The following is a 20,181-nucleotide window of genomic DNA, read 5'->3' on the forward strand; positions in this document are numbered from 1 at the left end:
TTCACAGTGGACATGTCCTATTTATCTTGACCTTTCACTTTATAGCCGGGGGTGATGATGGGATTGCTAGCCGCACAGACCTCTAACGGTTGGAGTCTTTCACTCGGTTTGTGTAGATTCCACACCAGTCTCAGTCCCGGTGTGGACTGGTCTGGGCGGCTGGCGACCTTGGCTCATTACACCCAGGTTTTTCCCATGGTGATTTTCATATGATTCCTTTTATGTTCTTATGGGCTGCTTAGTGTAACTGCTTTTATTTTAGTAGTTTTCACAGCATCTCTCACCTCCTCATCTCACTCATATGTTTACTGTTTAATGCCTCATTTGCTGTCCCTGTACTGTTTTCGGGGCAAAGTACTTCTATGCTGGAATAGAAGTACGGACCTGAACTGGTCCTACATTGGGAAAATGAATTCCCAAGTTTCCTCTTTCAGCAGAGGTTCGTTCATACTAAGTTTATTCTATGTTCTGACGTTATCTCCTTTACCTTCTAGCTCCTTCCCACCCCCCTCAAAGGCATTTCATCTGCATTATTGTCACCACCAACCTCCTTACCAGACAACAGATATGGAATCGAACCAGGCATCCGTTGGCATCTCCTCCCCACCCCCTTACAAAACCGCTTCTTTGGCACCTTTACCTCCACCACCATCTCCACTGGGCATAGGAAACGGAGTTGTACCAGGCATCCGTCGATACGTAAGTTCCCCCTTTGCTCTCCTCAAATATCATCATGGCTGACATTCATATAGCATCATACAATGTTAAAGGGCTTAAAGACCCATGTAAGAGAGGTCAGATCCTACACTATTTACACAAGGAAAAATCCAAAGTTATAATGCTACAGGAGACACATTTTAAAAATAATAGGATCCCAAATCTCTCCAGGTCATATTACAACCAATGGTTTCATAGTTCCTCCCCACACTCGAACAGACTTAGTACTAGCATAGGCTTTCATAAACAACTAGATTTTAGCATGACCGACACACTAACGGACCCGAACGGCCGCTTTATCTTAGTAAAAGGAACCATTAACTCCCAATTATACACCTTTGCAAATTTTTATGCACCCAATGAGGCCCAGAAAAGCTGGTTTGAAGAGACGTGGCAAAAATTTGAAGACTTCAGGGAAGGCATAGTATTCCTAGCTGGGGATTTTAACGTCGCCCTCAATCCTCTGCTTGACACCTCATCAGGAAAATCCTCTGTACCTTATAAAACCCTCAACTGTATACAGAAACTTATACATAGAAGTAACCTTATAGATGTTTGGAGAGCGAACAACCCTAAAGAAAAAGATTATACCTTTTTCTCGGCCCCTCATAACTCCTACCACAGGATTGACTATATCCTAGTGCCTTTATCACAAATACACCTGTGTACCCAAACGCATATTGGCAACATAGTTCACTCTGATCATGCCCCAATCTTTATTACCTGGAAACTATCTAATACCCGTCCTAAAACCTTTGTTTGGAGGCTAAATGAGACCTTATTAGATGACACACGAGTCATTGAAAAGATAAAGGGAAAGTTGTCAGAGTACTTTAAGGTGAATGCGTCAGATGAAGTATCACCGCATATAGTCTGGGAAGCACATAAAGCCGTAATTAGGGGAGAGTTTATCTCCACAGCTTCACATATTAATAGGCTAAGACGCGCCAAAATCGCTGAGCTCTATGATAAATTATCTGAGTTAGAAACTGCTCACAAACGGTCCCGCTCTGATCATCACTTAATAGAACTGGCAGCAACTAGAGACGAATTAAAAGGACTCCTGAACAAGCAATCAGCTAAACTTTATTTGGCCCTAAAACAAAAGTTCTTCGCCCATGGTAATAAACCTACCAAATTTATGTTAGCCCTAATAAGACAACGTAAAAGGAAATCCAGGATAGCGATTATCCGAAATGAGAAAAAGGAACTAGTGGAAGATGATTTGGAAATTGTAAACGCCTTCCTTGATTTCTACTCGGCGCTTTATAACATAGATAAATCAGATTCTGAAAACACCCGTCTAGAGAAAGCAGCCCGAACTGCTAACTTTTTGGACAGCCTTTCACTTCCTTCTTTGTCCCCTACGCAGGCCTCTGAGCTATGCACTCCAATTTCTCCCTCGGAGATTTCAGCCACCTTAAAACAAATGGCAAAGGGTAAGGCCCCGGGTCCGGACGGCCTCCCTTTGTTATATTACACCTCTTTTAAGACACGCTAATGCCACACTTACTCAACTCATTTAATACTGCCCTCTCAGGTAAGGCGTTTTTACCGCAAGCGGTGAATGCCCATGTCACCCTAATCCCGAAGCCACAGAAGGATCCCAGCCTTTGCTCTAGCTATCGACCCATTTCTTTGTTGAATCTGGATATAAAGATTTATGCAAGAATTCTAGCTAACAGGATTAAACCATTACTGCAAGATCTGGTGCATCCCGACCAAACTGGGTTTGTACCCAACCGAGAAAGTAAAGACAGTACTTACAAAGTACTCAACACCATAGCCTTGGCGAAGAGATCAGGGACTCCCTTAGTGGTTCTGGGAACAACGCAGAGAAGGCTTTTGATCGGGTGGCATGGGCATTCATTAAAAACGTCCTGTCCAAGTTTGGTTTTCCCAAATGTTTTATCTCCGCAATTTTCTCAATGTACGGCGCACCCAGTGCAAACTTAAAGATAAATGACACTCTTTCTCACCCGTTTCAAATTAATAACGGGACCAGACAAGGATGCCCTCTCTCTCCAATTCTATTTATTCTCACAATAGAACCACTTTTACAGTTTATCAGACAATCAAAAGAAATAAGGGGGTTAGTATGTGGAGACTTAGAGATTAAACAAGCGGCATATGCCGACGACCTTTTGCTACTAGTATCTAATCCCCTACGAGCATTTCCGGCTATCATTAAAGTTTTCACAGAATTTGGCTTCATTGCAAATTTTAAGATAAACCTCCCGAAGTCCGAGGCTATGAACATAAACCTCCCGCACAATCTCTTAAAAAAGCTTAAAACAAATTCCCCCTTTGAATGGTCACAATCCCATGTAAAGTTTCTGGGCATAAACATAACACCTGACCTAGCTAAATTATATGAAGCCAACTTTCCGCCTTTGCTCAAAACAATTCCAGACACTTTAAATTCATGGTCTCCCTCTTTCATTTCCTGGCTAGGTAGGCGCAATATTTTTAACTCCCTTATAGTACCTAAAGTCACCTACTTACTGCAAGTTCTACCGATAAAACTACCCAGTAGCTTTTTCAATTCTTTTAGAAGAATCTGTTCTTCCTACATTTGGGGTAACAAGAAACCTAGAATTTCTAACAAGATTTTATTGCTGCCTTTTGTTAAAGGAGGGATAGGTTTCCCTTCCATCACAAGATACCACAGAGCGGTTCATATAAATAGGATCATTGATCTACTGAGACAGCCTAAGCACAAGCTCTGGATCCCACTAGAGGAGAAATTGATAGGTCTCCCGGTCAGGCCTCTATTGATGTCTGATACTGGTAGAGTCATGTCCCGGAGCATGGATAACCCATTTATTTCAACCACTCTGTCAATCTGGAACGTCCCAGAGGTAAGAAGAAGTTGTATGCCCTTTCCTTCCCCCCTCATGACCATTAGGGATTGCCTCAGCCTAAATACGGATTGCTTTAAAATTTTGCCTACACAAATACGGGACTCAACACTCCCTATTGAGGAACTCTTAGACAGTGATGGCACCTTCCTAAATGTTACAAACGTAATAAAGAAGTTCCAGTTACCCAATCTAAATCAGATACAATATGCTTGTCTGAAAAACTCTATGAGCCCCACCATTGAGAAAATAAGATCAGACGCATCACTATCCTGGTTCGAAAAACTAGTCTCACAAACTCGCTATCCTATTAAAATAATTTCCACTGTCTCTAAGAACCTGCTATTACTAGAATCCCCCCCCTCCTTATATTTCTTAAAGGAATGGGAAAGGGACTTAAATGTAAAATTCTCAGCAGAGGATAACAAGATATTGTTGAACGCACCCAGATTGTCTTCTAGATGTGTCACAATACAAGAAAATGCATATAAAGTACTCACCAGGTGGTACTTAACCCCTGTAAGACTGAGTCTGATGTATAGCAGTTCTTCTGACAGATGCTGGAGATGTTTGGTAGAGAAAGGATCCTTCCTACACATTTGGTGGGCATGCCCATATATTCAGACGTATTGGGATAAAATCTTTAAGTTAATTAGAGTCATACTGGGACTAAGTATAGTTTCTCTCCCGACTTGCCCTAAGACTGCCCTTCTGTCCCTATTAACACATCCCTTAGATAACCCAAAAAAAGCACTTTTGAGCATCCTACTGGCCGCAGCCAGACTTCTAATCGCTCACAACTGGAAGTCAACTAATACACCGTCAATATCACAGTGGAAAAGTAAAGTAGAAGCTTTAGCTAGACTAGAGGAGTTGTCACACTGGGAAACACGCTCGCATCATAAATACCTGAAAATCTGGTCTCCCTGGAGAGATCATACTGATTACATCACCACTCAACAGATTACTGAACTTGATACTCCCTCTCTGTAGTCCCCGCTCAGGAGGTTCCACCACACATTTACCCTAAGCTCAGTGCGTTACCTTTGGTGAGATGCTTGACACCAACTTCTTACACAGTGTCGACGAGATGCCTGGTCACTCCAGCTAGCCCACAGATTACTAGTTTTATACTACAACCCATAGGTTCAGTCTTCCGCCTTCATATCGGTGGTTAATGAATGCCCTCTCGCCACGTCCCCGTCCCCCTCCTCCCCCCCCTTCCTACTTAACTGTTCAGTTTATTTTTTTATTTCATTTCATTTATAGTTTCCCTTTTGATTATTTTCTTCCTTTACTTGATATTATTATTCTTATTGTCAGAAGCCTAGGTACTATCCGCTCGGCTCCTTGCTCCATCCGGACAAGGGTTTCTTTGAAATAAAAAGGGATGTTGCCTCGCGCGTCCCAGCTCAGGAAAGACTGTTTGACATAGCCTTGATTTATTGGACGAAGGGATGCTAGCAGAACAGGTTGTAATGGTTAACTTACCAATAATGACTGTTTTATGCATTTTAGTATGCTTTATCTGCCTTAGTCGGTCAGGCTGTGTTCTAATGTATCAAATTGTACCTTTGTCCAATAGCTGTAAACCTTCTGTGCGGACTTACTAGTATACCTTTGCAGAATCTGCCTGTCGGCAATATTGTTTGTTCACCCCCATTTCTGTGATAAAATCAATAAAAAGATTTTAAAAAGAAAAGAAATTAGTTTGGCATGACCGATCCCTCATGAAGCCATGCTGATATGGCGTTATCTGCTTATTTCTGTTAAGATGCTCTAAGATAGCATCTCTCAGAAAAGCTTTAAACAGTTTACCCACAACAGATGTTAAACTTACCGGCCTATAGTTTCCAGGCTCTGTTTTTAGACCCTTGTTGAATATTGGCACCACGTTTGCTATGCGCCAATCCTGTGGGACATTCCCTGTCAGTATAGAATCTGCAAATATCAGAAATAAGGGTCTGGCTATGACATTACTTAATTCCATTAGGATACGGGGGTGTATGCCATCCGGTCCTGGCGATTTGTCTATTTTAATCTTTTTAAGTCGCTGATGTACTTCTTCCTGGGTCAGACAGGAATTCATCTGCTTTATACACCAATCAATGATTGTCTTTTAAAGTAGATTTAAAATGTACATTTCCTTTACTTTTACAGAGCTTAACAGGTGTATTCGGAAATTTAGAAAGATGAAGCAGGAGCAGCTCGAGAGGATGAAGCAGTTGAGGGCGCATCAAATGAGGAGGATGAGGGAGCTGAAGCTCCAATTCTCACATGAGATAACAATGATGGAGATGGCCAACCAAAAGGCCTTTGAGGAAGGGATCCAAGAGCTTTTTTTCATTTTATTTTTGTACGTTACTTCTGTTATTTGTTAATAATATTTTTCTTTATTTAAAGATTGTTTTCGAAAAATTTATTGACTATCTCATTTATTGTGTTTTGTTTTATTTTAACCAATGGGGTTAGAGTATGGACAATTTAGTCTGGGCCAAAGTAATAATTCATTATCATTACACACAGCAGCCGCCGTTGCATGGAAACAGGGTAATAGACATGGCGCCGCTTATGGTCGCACCACTTATTCACTATGACTATTTTCTTGTGCCGGTGGTCATGTGTGTGCCACAATTCAAACCGAATACTGCGGACTGTGGCGCTCTTAGCAACACGCGTGACGGGACCAGGTCCAATCATAGACCTTGCACAACATGCATACATGTAATCAAAAACTTTGGAAATACAAGTATTTGTACTTAATGTGATCATGTCATCAAAATTTTAAAAAAATATGGGTATGAATGAAGAAAAATTGATTTTAGGTTACCGTTAGAACATTCCATTGTGTGTGGGGTATGAGCAATGGGGTATTGGCCAATGGTCATCTAAGGAGAGGTGTACCTGTGTAGTGAGGTGACGGTACGGTATGGGGTGTACATCTGGTTCGCCTCTACGCTGTGCACCCTGGGTTATGGTAAATGAACCAGCGAATACTGAAATACTGGAGGTCAATCTTTACTTCTCATAAACTGTGTGTGAGTGAGGAGGTGGGGGGGGGACATGATGGAGGGGGGTTTAAGGTGGTGGAGGGTTTAAGGGGGGAGGTGGGGTTGGTGTGGATTTTATAGCGTTGGATATACAGTGTGTAGCACGTAAATAGAGGTGCTATGTGCTTATGAGAGACATTTGTCTGCTCTCCATACATACATGTTACAGACATTGTAGTGTGATGTAACCACCATAATTTGTGCCATAATCATTTACCGCTTCACACCCAATGACGTAGCTATACTTCATCCAGCAGAATAATTAAACATGGATTAATACTTATGCGGGCGCAGTGGCCACCTGCTTTGTGTGGCTGCATACACCCACGGCTAATGTGCGTGACCACCAGTAATACCGATGGTGGACATCTTAACCCATAAGATGTAGTGGCGACTTGTTAACTATAACAATACCAGCAATACGAATATTTTAGCAATAGTGTTGAATTCAAAATGCAACTTATTTTTATTTCATTGCAATTCCTGCTTTGGAGATTTTGCTATAGGTGGTATTGGTAGAATTAACTAATAAAACAAATATATTACTGTATGTCAGAATAGTGCATTATAAAATTTGGATTCACAATGTGGTTACTAATGATAGAAAATATTATCACATTGTGATTAAAAATTACCACTGCAAGATTCAATATCAGTTAAAGTTCGTTAATTCTAGACCCATTCCATTAGAGACCCAACAGCAGCATCAAATTGAAATCGCAATGCGATTAATATAACTTGAAGTAATCGCATTACGATTTAGCAAAATACATTAGGCTAGTATTAACGAATATGGAATATAGCATTACTTCTAAGTAGAAATCGCAATGCGATTCCTTCGAGTTATATTAATCGAATTGCGATTTAAACTTGGACCTGGTTTACTATGGTTGGCTTGGTTGAATTAGCGAATATGACGAATATATTCGTTATATTCCACAAAACGAAGATAACGAAGTATTCAGCATCTTCGTTTTAGCTCCATATTCATCAACTTCGCTAATTCTAGCAATCATAGGAAAGTTTACTATAGAGACAGCTAAGTTTAATTCGCTATGCGAAAATTACTTTGATTTTTTTAGAAAAATAAATAGAATAATTATAATACCTGATAATTATCATAATTATTGTATTTATTTAAAAAATATATATATAATATAATCGAATAGCGAATTAAACTTAGCTGTCTCCATAGTAAACTTTGCTATATGATTGCTAGAATTAGCGAAGTTGATGAATAGGTAGGTAGCTAGCTAGAGATGGAGAATATTTCGTTATCTTCGTTTTGTGGAATATAACGAATACATTCGCCATATTCGTTTTGTGGAATATAACGAATATATTCGTCATATTCGCTAATTCTACCAAGCCAACCATAGTAAACCAGGTCCAGGTTTAAATCGCAATTCGATTAATTCACGTTATAATAATCGAATTTCGATTTAAACTTAGCACTCCTATATTCCATATCCATATTAGAATTAACGAATATGGAATATAGCAGTGCTAAGTTAAATCGAAATTCGATTATTATAACTTAAAATAATCGAATTGCGATTTCAACGTAATTCTCAAATCCGACAGTACATTCTAGTATATGGAGACGTTCCCATGGTGATGGGGACGCTCCATGAGCACGCAAGTCGGCAGAAGCGGCAACGGGCACTGACTGGAGCAGCCAGGAAGCCCGGAATCCAAAGGACAGGTAGAACAACTTTAGGGAAGTGGGAAAGAAAAAAATATAAAAAAAAAAAAAAAAACGAATATTCGAAATATCGAATTTATATCACTATATTCGAAATATTCGCGAATTAGCGAAGTGCCGATATTCGCGAAAAAAATTCGCTATTCGAATATTCGCGCTCAACACTGTTAAGGATCACCGAAACGTCCCTGCAGGCAAAGGCCTTGTTCTCGGTCATGTCCTGCGATGCCAACAGCAAGGAAGCAAGGTTCACATCCTTCCCCTCCAAGATGTCCTTTCTGATGCTAGGGGGGCACTGAGTGAGCCAGAGTAATAGAGGGAGGTAAAGCAGAGATACCTGAGAGCACTGGGGGGACTGCGGGAACCACCGGGACAGCCGCAGCCGGGGGGGCCGGAGGTTGCTACCTCCACGGACTCTATACGTTGTTGCAGGAGTTAAGGGAATTCAACACTGTATGGATTTGCGTAAGGGAAGTGGCCACAGTTTGCAGAGAGACCAGTTCGACTCTGGAGGTCGCAGCACCCTCCGCAGCTGGGGTGGGAAACAATAATCAAAACAGTTCAGCTTTGGGGGAAGTCACGAAAACAAAATCCTGTGATGCCGTAATTCAACCGTCAGACTGGGAATGGTCCATGCTCGTAGGAACGGAGTACTGCTGTGTTCGGAGTCCCTGGCATGGGAAGGAGGTACGGAGGCCAACTCATCTAAATCCGAAGCCTGAGACATCCTGTGAATGTGAATGAGAGAAGCGAAGAATGTAACAAGCGCAAAAAGCCAACATGCTCTGACCCACCACTAAACACCCGACAACCAGACAATACAAAGACTGCGAACAACGTAATATCAACACACAGACATGGGGCAGAATGAGGCCCATGACGGGTGTAGGCTAACTAACCGAGACATGACCGAGGCCTGGAACGAACAGGCATGTCACACTGAGGTTTCGGCGTGCAAAGCTACGTGTGTAAGAGGGGGCAAACGTACAATAAAGCACCCATAAAATGGGTGGCGGCATTTGAGACGCTGGGGGTAAATGACTAGGAGCAGAACAAAGTCCGTCCGACGGCCAGTAATGCGGAGAGTGGCAAGACAACGTGTGACATATGACGTATGAGCGGGGAACTCGGGGACAATGGTGACCAATCAACCTAACAACACTCAGACTTCCCCCTACCCCAGACAGGGTAGAGAATATGTGTATGCATTGCAGCTGCTAACCACGTGCTTGGTGGAAAACCACTACTCATCCTCCGCAGCACCAATACCTATGACCTAGTGTATGTGAAGAAGCGAGGTGTAACGCACTGCGACGTGTCAACGTAATGAACCGAAAAAATACGAGGATACCCTCGACAGAGTTCCACGCACCTGAAAATGAATAAGCAGCACAAATTCCCACGGGGAACAGCGGATTCACACCCACACTTAGACCTGCGATAAATGAAAACGTCAATGTGAACGCACAAGCATCCCCGCAACCTCGGACTTCCACGCCAGCTGAATCACGGACACTCAGACACATACCAACAGTCCAAAACGCCCCACATACCGACACCCATACAGTCATGCAACCCCCTTGACACGACCAGCGAAACCTGCACATGCGCAGCCACCCAGGAACCCCCATACCTGCACATGTAACACGACTGCCATCCACGAACAAGGGCACTGACATGCACCAACCACGGGAAGCACAATACCCCTCACAAGACAGCAAGCGCAACCAACATTCAAGCACACTTTTTTTTTTTGCAGGTGATCTGCATCAAGGGTAGGCAGGGCCGTGCAGCCTGAACAAAATGAAGCCTGAAAACTGCAAACGACAGAGATTAAAGGCATTCTCACAAGCCCTGAAACAGATCTCCCTCCGCAAGGAGAGGAACGCAAACGGCCGATCGATACCGAAGGCAGCCGAGGCCGAACAGCAGCTGCCGAATTACATCACAGGTCGGAAGCCTTAACAAAGCTCCGATCATCCCGACGGCTGAGTGGGGGAACCAAAGGGGTCCTCCCACAAATCCAGCCAATAATTGGCCTCAAACTAGTCTGAAAAAAGGGCACACTTGACCATCTGTATCTCCCGTACACACTGGATTCCTTTTTTAGAGTAAAAAAGACAGATACCCTCTACCGCTAATCTCCAGACTCTTTAAAAAGATCTGGGGAGCTAAGATCTTCACAAAATAAGACCTGCACGGTGCATACAACCTTATCTTCATTCAAAAGGATGATTAACTTTTGGCCATTAAACTGGCTTTCTACAAAAAAATTAGTGCATCAGAGTACTGTCTGGTAAACTTGCTCCAAAGTTTATTGCCCCATATAAGATCACACCTGTAATAAACCTGGTATATTTTAGCCTTCTTTTACCTGCATTGTTCAAGATACATAACGTTTTCCAAAAATCTTTGCTTAAGAAATAAATTCCTCCTGTGATTTTTCCACCTAAACCTGCTGATCCAGTGGTAATTTGGTGAGGTTGAATGTGAGGCGGAGAAAATGATTGACTCTTGGAGGGTTCAGGGCTCTCTTCAGTACCTCACCCATTTGAAGGGATATGATGCTGAGGAGATAACTTGGGTGCTGTGTTGGAACGTTTATGCTCCCCATTTAAAGAGAAAATGTCATCTTAAATTTCCTGCTCCCCAGGGGCCCCTGTTAAAAAATAAAATAAAAAAATAATTATATATATATATATATATATATATATATATATATTGTAAGCATCCAAAGGGTGAGGTTATTGATGGTAAGTATGTGTCACTGAGGCTGCTGCTCTCAGTGATGTAAATCCCGGAGGTAAATGGCAACCAGTGATGTTAGATTGCTGAGTTTGTGGTAGCTGGAATTTGGGTCCGGGATTTAGGAGTGACTGAAGAGTTTGGGTGGGAAGGTCACTCCCATACTCCATCTCCTGTGTTACCACCTCAACCAGCTGGAAGCTAATTTAAAAGACTCACTGTCAGTGTGTGGTTGGTGTTGGTCTGCAGAGGACTTAAGAGCATTTATCTCCACAGTGTTCCTGAGAAGGGAAAAGACAAGATTCTGCAGAAAGGTGACTCCTGTATTTTTTGCTTGTGTAAAATTTGAACTGTTATATGACACATGAGGGCTGAAGATAAGTGCTTTATGTGACTGAACTTTGATGGGCTGAAGCCAAGCCATCCTGTTGGAACAAATTTGAGTTGTGTTTTTTTCCAATAAAACCCTTATGTTGCATCCAATCCTGCCGACTGCCTACCATTTGTACAGCTAACCTCCACGATATATATATATATATATATATATATATATATATATATATACAGTGGGATGCGAAAGTTTGGGCAACCTTGTTTTTTTTTGTATAAACAATTTTTATTGTTTTTGTTTTTTAAATATTAATAAATTGTACATTGCAGAAGAGGTATATCAAGTAGCAATAATAATAGCCATAATGTACAGTCTGTAGTAACAAACATTACATACGTATGTAGACACAGTGATTTTCTCATTCAGATATAATGTAATGTGCATAGAAACAAAACATAAGAACGACGGAATACTTAGATTGAGAACATAACCGTACCCAGTCAAGTGAAGTTCCTGTATTTTTTCCAGAAAGACCATATATTGAGAAATGTATTTCTGGTTTTCAATTCCCAATGTGAGAGTTCCTCAAGACGATAAAATTGATCGACTTTAGCTATCCATTGATCTATAGTGGGTATGTCCGAGCTACGCCAGTTCATGGGGACAAGTAGACGTGCCGCTGATATCAGAAATGAAAAGAGGGTTTTTTTGTGCTTGTCTACCCCTTGTATACCCAAAGAGAGCAACGCTATCTCAGGGGAGATGGGGAAGTCAGTGTCGCATATGGTGTTGCTCAAGTTAAAGATTTTCCCCCACCAGGGTTTTAACAGAGGGCATTCCCACCAAATATGGAAGTAAGATCCCTTATTCTTTTCGCATCTCCAACAATTATCTGGTATGTTGGGATAGAATGAGGAGATCTTGTCTGGGGTTCTATACCATCTAACTAAAACTTTGTAACCGTTTTCCTGCACTCGGACTCATCTTGAAAGCTTGTGTGGAGTGATGAAGAGTTTGGTTATTTCGGGTTGGGAGAGTTGCCTTCCCAGGTCCTTTTCCCACAGTGCAATTACTGCTGGTTTAACACTTAGGGCAGGTAAATTCAGCTTCTTATAAAGGACCGAGATCAACTTAGAAGGATAGGTATTGGACTTCAACATATTTTCGAACCAGTCCAGGGGTTTTTGCAGGTTTAAGGATTTGGCTCTGACGCTAATTTCCTTACGGATATAAGAGAGGAGTAGGGCATGTGCGGAAGTGATTCCCAATTTGTTTAAGAGGGGCTCTCCAGAGAGGGCACATCCATCTCCGTCCAGTAGGTCAGTAACTAACTTATTGGAAGATCTAATCCCTAAAGGGCATGCGTCTCTCAGCTCTTTTGGAGCTAACGAGATAATATCCCCCACCTGGAGGAGAGGGGAGGGTAGGGGCAGGGCAGAACAATTGGAGGAGAACCACTTCCAAACCTTCAAGGAAGTGCGCACTATTGGGTTCGGGATAGAGGAAAGGGTAGAGGGAAATAAAATATTTTCCAGCGGTAGCCACTGCTTGTGACCAGAGGGTCGGAGCCAGTCAATCACTCTATTTAAGTGTATAGCCTTCATGTAAAGTTCCGGGTCAGGCAAACCTATCCCCCCACGGTGTTTGGGTTTTGTCAAAGTAGAGAAGGAGATTCTGGGTTTTTTACCCTGCCATATAAATTTTCGGATCTGGGCATTTAACAACCTAAAAAAGGACCTAGGGATAGCAATAGGAAGGACCTGCAGGAGGTAAGTGAGTCTTGGAATTACCAGAGACATTACTAGATTTTTTCTTCCAAACCAAGACAGGTAAGGAAGGTCTAGAGAATCCAGCTGAGCAACGATGGCCCTCAATAGGGGGGTATAGTTGAGCTGAAACAATTCAGAAAGATTAGAAGTTAATTTGACGCCCAAGTAGGTTAAATGTCTATTGGACCAGTTAAAAGGCGAGTTCAATTGGAGGGCTGAAATTTGAACAGGGGATAAACCTAAGTGAAGAATTTGGGATTTTTGGGGATTGATTTAGAAATTTGAAAGAAGACCGAATCTATTCAAAAGGGATAATATAAGAGGAATGGACCTTATAGGATTTGTTGTAAGAATAAGCAGATCGTCTGCAAAAGCTGCTAGCTTAAAATCTTTTGGGCCTAATTTTAGTCCATTGATGCCCTCTTCCTGTCTCAAGGCCTGCAAAAGGGTTTCCATCACTAGAACAAATATAAGGGGAGATAAGGGGCATCCTTGACGGGTTCCGTTCTTGATCAAAAATCTGGCAGAAATGAGACTGTTGACCAAGACTGAAGCAGAGGAATTTGTGTACATTGCGAAAACCGCATGAACATATGGGGCAGGAAATTGGAATTCGTATAGGGTATCTTTTATGTAAGACCATTCTATTCGATCAAATGCTTTTTCAGCATCGGTGCCTAGTAGAACCAAGGGTCTCTTTTTGTGGGAGGCATAGAAGAGGGCATCAAGAACTTTCGTAGTATTGTCCTTCCCCTCACGACCCTTCACAAAACCCACTTGATCAGAGTGGATTAAGTCAGGGAGGAAAGTTTGGAGTCTAGTGGCCAACATTTTTGCTAAGATTTTCAAGTCTATGTTCAATAGGGAAATAGGCCGGTAATTAGCGCAGGAGGAGGGGTCTTTGCCATCTTTAGGTATGATAGTAATAAGGGCAGTTGTCATATCGGCTGATAAAGGTTTATTACCGAGGGAAGAGTTACAGACTGGGAGAAAATATGGGATTAGAGAGTCTTGGAAGGAGGTGTAGTAAGCGGTTGGAAAGCCGCCCGGGCCTGGGCATTTATCTTTTGGGGAGGATTTGAGAGCTGCAGCCACTTCGGACGCCGTGAAAGGCTTTTGTAGAGTTTCTTGCTGGTCTGGGGATAGTTTAGGTAAGTTAAGCGTTGCCAAAAAGGCCTTAATTGACGAGTCTCTATTATGAGCATGGGGGTCCCCTGAGGGGGGAGGTAGGTTGTACAGGGCTTCATAAAAAAGCTTAAATTGTTCGGCTATAGTCTCCGAGGAGAAGAGCAGTTGGCCCTGGGGAGTTTTAATGGAAGAAACATGCCTAGCTAACTTTCTACGTTTAATACGCTGCATCATGAACTTTGAGGCTTTGTTGCCATGTGCAAAAACTTATGCTGGGAGGATAGGTAGTATTTAGCGGCTCTAGCATTTAAAAGGTTTTTGAGCTCTGTTCTAAGAGCTGTAAGATCCGATAGATGTTGGGCTGCTAGGGATCTCTTGTGGAGAGACTCCAACACATGAATCTGGTCCAGAAGAGAAGAAAGCTGTTTATCCGCTTGTTTTTTCAAATAGGAGCATTTACTAATGAAATGGCCTCTCATAAAGACTTTATGGGCATCCCAAAGGGTATGGGGGGAAATCTCTGGGGTATTATTAAGAGAGAAGTACTCTTCCAAGAGGGACTTGAAGTGTTTTCTAAGGCCATCGTTGCTCAGCACGGATTTGTTTAGTCTCCAAACAGGAGTTCTACCTGATTCTGAGGGTGGCCGGATAGTGCAGAAAATAGGGGCATGATCAGATATGGTGATGTTGCCAATTTTTTGCATCCAAAAAAGTAGGTATCTGATCCTTTGGTACGAGTATATAATCTATCCTGCTATAGGAGTGACCTGGAGCAGAGTAAAAGGAATAGTCCGTGTAGCTTGGGTTGAGGCAACGCCATATGTCTATAAGTCCTAAATCGTATAATCTGGAGTTCAGTTTTTTAAGAGATTTAGCAGAAAAAGAGGATTTCTTAGTGGATGTATCAACAAGGGGCTGTAAGGCGACATTGAAGTCACCTGCAAAGACTAAGGTACCCTCCTGCAAGTCCTCCACAAGAGCTAAAAGGGTCAAAAACCAGTTTATCTGGTCAGTGTTTGGGGCGTAGACATTGACAAATGTATACATTTTGCGACCAATAGTGCCCTTAAGAATGATATATCTGCCTTCTGGGTCCTGTGTATGTGCAGAATAAGTGAAAGGAACATTACCTTTGAAACCTATACTCACTCCTCTAGAGGCCGCTCCTCCCGCACCGCAGTGATACCAAGTAGGATACTTGGAGAATGAGAGGTCTGGGTATTTGCCATGCTTATAGTGGGTTTCCTGTAAAAACAAGATTGAGCATCTTTCCTTCCAAAGGAGAGAAAAAAATTTGGGATCTCTTAGATGGAGATCTGAGGCCCTTCACATTAAAGGACGCTAATTTAAGGTCAGTCATGGCTGAATGATTGGACCGTACTAGCGGCCTCTAGAGAAGCGAGCACAGTCCCTCCATTTGACATATATAGGCACAACCGGTATCCGGGTATTCCGTAACTGAAAAAACATAAAAGAAAAACATAACCATAAACAATGGTAAAACAGTAATGCGGCATGGGATAATCAAATTGCCGCTTTAAGAGTAACAGGAAGCGTAACGGCTTCTGCAGAGAAGGGGGGGAGTTATTGGGGTTAACCCAAGCATATGGTCCTGCTAATGATGGGAACATTTTAAGCTTTTAGTCATGTACTCCAGACAAAAGAAGGAGGAAAGTAAAGGAGGGATGAGGAGAGATGTAGGGATACAGATGAGTAAAGACATGGTAGGGGATGAGATTGAGAGAAAGCTAGGAAGGTAGATCCAGTGGGAGCTGGAGATATGTGTATAGCTTACAACATGCCCACAGAAGTAGAGAGAAAAGGATCTAAGACACAGTCCCAGTTATCCTCCTTGGAGTCAGGTTGCCACTGCGATTCTTCATCCGCTGTCTTTTTGGAGTAGAAGCCTTCTCCCAGGGGGTCAGTCGTGGAAGATCAGGCAGAGCAGAGATCTCGGTCACAGCATCCCAGCTTGCTATGTCCATTGGTGGAAAGTCCACAGAAGAAAATGCTTCTTGAAGATCCGGATAGGAGGAAATCTTCATCTGTTTTCCCGCGTATTTAAACGCCAGTCCAAAAGGGAAGGTCCATCTGTATAAGATATTCTTGCTGCGCAAATGGTCTGTAAGAGGTTTCAGGATTTTCCTCTTATTCAATGTGACAGGGGAGAGATCTTGAAAAATCTTGATGGTAAAGTCCCCAAAAGAGATGGAGTTAGAGGCTCTGGCTGCATTAAAGATCTTCTCTTTGTCTGCATAGTTTAAAAAACGGCAGATAATGTCTCTGGGAGGTTCTGTGTCTTTTGGTTTCTGTCTGAGGGCTCTGTGAGCTCTTTCAATAATCATATCAGACAAATCCTCATTCCCCAGAAGTTTTGCAGCTATCTGTTTAATGGTGGACTTTAGCTCCTCACTAGGCACAGTCTCTGGTATGCCCCTGAATCGGAGGTTATTCCTCCTGCCCCTGTTTTCCTGGTCCTCCATTGCAGCATGCAGATTATTAATGTGTTGCTGACATGAGGAAAGGGAGTGAGAGACAGCGGTGCTATGCTCCAGGGTGGCCTGAGTGATAGTCTCCAGAGACTCTACCCTGTGACCGATGTGCTGTACCTCCTGTGTGAGTATGGAGATTTCTTGCATCAGGGGTGAAAGGGCTTCAGCAAGAGCCTGCTTGATAAAACGCCTGGACACAGGTCGGGAGCGGGAGGATACTGACTCACCACCATCGCTTTCCCCCTCAGACGTGCCTCCTTCAGCGCCTGCTTCAGAGCGCTCGTCTGCCCGCGCCATCTTGGATTCCTTAGGAGCAGGAGAAGCGGCCTGTTTCTTTAGGTATTTCGCCATTCCTGTGCCCGGATTAGGGCATTTCGGGATCACAGCTTGGTCTGTAGTCTTCTGTCCTCCTATTTTCACCATTTTGGAGTACAAAGGCGATCGTAATCAGGTCCCTTTAGCAGGAGAGTTAACGGAGCTCAGCAAAGCATGTCCTCACAGCCCAGCCGTTGGCTCCGCTTGGGCAACCTTGTTATTCGTCATGATTTTCCTGTATAAATCGTTGGTTGTTACGATAAAAAATGTAAAATATATCATATAGGAGACACACACTGTGATATTTGAGAAGTGAAATGAAGTTTATTGGATTTACAGAAAGTGTGCTATAATTGTTAAACAAAATTAGGCAGGTGCATACATTTGGGCACCACAAAAAATAAATGAAATCAATATTTAGTAGATCCTCCTTTTGCAGAAATTACAGCCTCTAAACGCTTCCTGTAGGTTCCAATGAGAGTCTGGATTCTAGTTGAAGGTATTTTGGACCATTCCTCTTTACAAAACATATTTAGTTCATTCAGGTTTGATGGCTTCCGAGCATGGACAGCTCTCTTTAAGTCACACCACAGATTTTCAATTATATTCAGGTCTGGGGACTGAGATGGCCATTCCAGAACGTTGTACTTGTTCCTCTGCATAAATGCCTAAGTGGATTTTGAGCAGTGTTTAGGGTCGTTGTCTTGTTGAAAGATCCAGCCTTGGCGCAGCTTCAGCTTTGTCACTGATTCCTGGACATTGGTCTCCAGAATCTGCTGATACTGAGTGGAATCCATGCGTCCCTCAACTTTGACAAGATTCCCAGTCCCTGCACTGGCCACACAGCCCCACAGCATGATGGAACCACCACCATATTTTACTGTAGGTAGCAGGTGTTTTTCTTGGAATGCTGTGTTCTTTTTCCTCCATGCATAACGCCCCTTGTTATGGCCAAATACCTAAATTTTAGTTTCATCAGTCCACAGCACCTTATTCCAAAGTAAAGCTGGCTTGTCCAAATGTGCTTTCGCCCACCTCAAGTGGCACTTTTTGTACTGTGGACGGAGAAAAGGCTTCCTCTGCATCACTCTCGCATACAGCATCTCCTTGTGTAAAGTACACAGAATGGTTGAACGATGCACAGTGACTCCATCTGCAGCTAGATGATGTTGTAGGTTTTTGGTGCTGGTCTGTGGGTTGACTCTGATTGTTCTCACCATTCGTCGCTTCTGTCTATCCGAGATTTTTCTTGGTCTGCCACTTCGAGCCTTAACTTAAAGGGGTTGTCCGGGTTCAGAGCTGAACCCGGACATACCCTTATTTTCACCCCGGCAGCCCTCCTGAGCCTGGCATCGGAGCATCTCATGCTCCGATGCGCTCCAGTGCCCTGCGCTAGATCGCGCAGGGCACGGGCTCTTGTGTTTTCAATAACACACTGCCGGGCGGTAACTTCCGCCCAGCAGTGTGTTCGGTGACGTCACCGGCTCTGAGGGGCGGGCTTTAGCTCTGCCCTAGCCGTTTTACTGGCTAGGGCAGAGCCAAATCCCGCCCATCAGTGCCGGTGACGTCACCGGGCTGCCTGTCAGCCCCATAGAGAGCCCGGTATGTCACCGGAACTCAGAAAAATGCCTTTGCCCTGCGCGATTTAGCGCAGGGCAAAGGAGAGCATCGGAGCATGAACTGCTCCGATGCTCATGTCAGGGGGGCTGCCGGGGTGAAAGTGGAGGGATGTCCAGGTTCAGCTCTGAACCTGGACAACCCCTTTAAACTAAGACTGTGGTCTTCCATTTCCTCAATATTTTCCTAACTGTGGAAACAGGCAGCTGAAATCTCTGAGACAGCTTTCTGTATCCTTCCCCTAAACCATGATGGTGAACAATCTTTGTCTTCAGGTCATTTGAGAGTTGTTTTGAGACCCCCATGTTGCTACTCTTCATAGAAAATTAAAAGAGGAGGGAAACTTACAATTGACCCCCTTAAATACTCTTTCTCATAATTGGATTCACCTGTGTATGTAGGTCAGGGGTCACTGAGCTTACCAAGCCAATTTGAGTTCCAATAATTAGTTCTAAAGGTTTTGGAATCAATAAAATAACAACAGTGCCCAAATTTATGCACCTGCCTAATTTTGTTTAAACAATTATAGCACACTTTCTGTAAATCCAATAAACTTCATTTCTCAAATATCACTGTGTGTGTCTCCCATATGATTTATTTAACTGACATTTTTTATCGTAACAACCAACGATTTATACAGGAAAATCATGATGATTAACAAGGTTGCCCAAACTTTAGCATCCCACTGTATGTATATATATATATATGTGTATATATATATATATATTGTGGGGGATTAGCTCTTTTCCGGGGGTTGCAACCACACACTTCTTCACAGACATCAGGATTTAGGGGCCAAACTGTGCTTTATTGTGGCAGAAGGAATAAAGAAAATAAATACAAAGCCAAAATAAAATACCTTGCCCGTCTGGGCCCTATCTAAACATATAAGTTTCCCTGACTCACCTAAAGCGTACCACAGTTCACACTCGTGATGAGATGCGGCTTTCCCAGCCCAACCTCCAGCAGCCTTCAGGCTGCTCCCACACCAGTGTCTCTTGGGGGATAGTGGTTTCTCAGCCCTCCTGGCTTAGACCACACAGAACCACTCCAGCCTTTTGTGTGCAAGTCTCCATCCCTTCTCAGGCCTCATGAACACGACAGTTTTTCGGGTCCGCATCCGAGCCGCAGTTTTCGAGGCTTGGGTGCGGATCCATTCACTTCAGTGGTGCTGCAAAAGATGCGGACAGCACTCCGTGTGCTGTCCACGTCCGTTGCTTCGTTCCGCAAATTGCGTAAGGCACACGGACGGCTTCCGTTTTTTGCGGATCCGCAGTTTGTGGACCTCAAAAAATGGAACGGTCGTGTGCATGAGGCCTCACTCTGAGGATTCCTTTATCCCCAGCTGATTACTGCACCTGGTCTTTCTTCAGATCTGGTGATTCTGGGAAGACACAGCAAATCCTGCCATATATCTCCCCTAACAACCATGAGGCCGGTCACTGCCTCAC

At 43.2% G+C, this 20,181-nt stretch overlaps 1 protein-coding gene across 1 annotated transcript in view; it reads right to left on the bottom strand.

Annotated features, from left to right (window-relative positions):
• LOC122940357 (protein-glutamine gamma-glutamyltransferase 6-like) overlaps positions 1-689 on the bottom strand; it is a 40,485-nt gene extending 39,796 nt beyond the window's left edge. Inside the window, exon 1 of the mRNA XM_044296987.1 lies at positions 616-689. Coding sequence (XP_044152922.1) covers positions 616-689 — 74 coding nt within the window. The remainder of the gene's footprint in view (positions 1-615) is intronic.
• Between the last annotated feature and the right edge of the window lie 19,492 nt (positions 690-20,181).

The sequence above is a fragment of the Bufo gargarizans genome, chromosome 6 (assembly GCF_014858855.1).
Source record: "Bufo gargarizans isolate SCDJY-AF-19 chromosome 6, ASM1485885v1, whole genome shotgun sequence".
Taxonomy (NCBI): domain Eukaryota; kingdom Metazoa; phylum Chordata; class Amphibia; order Anura; family Bufonidae; genus Bufo; species Bufo gargarizans.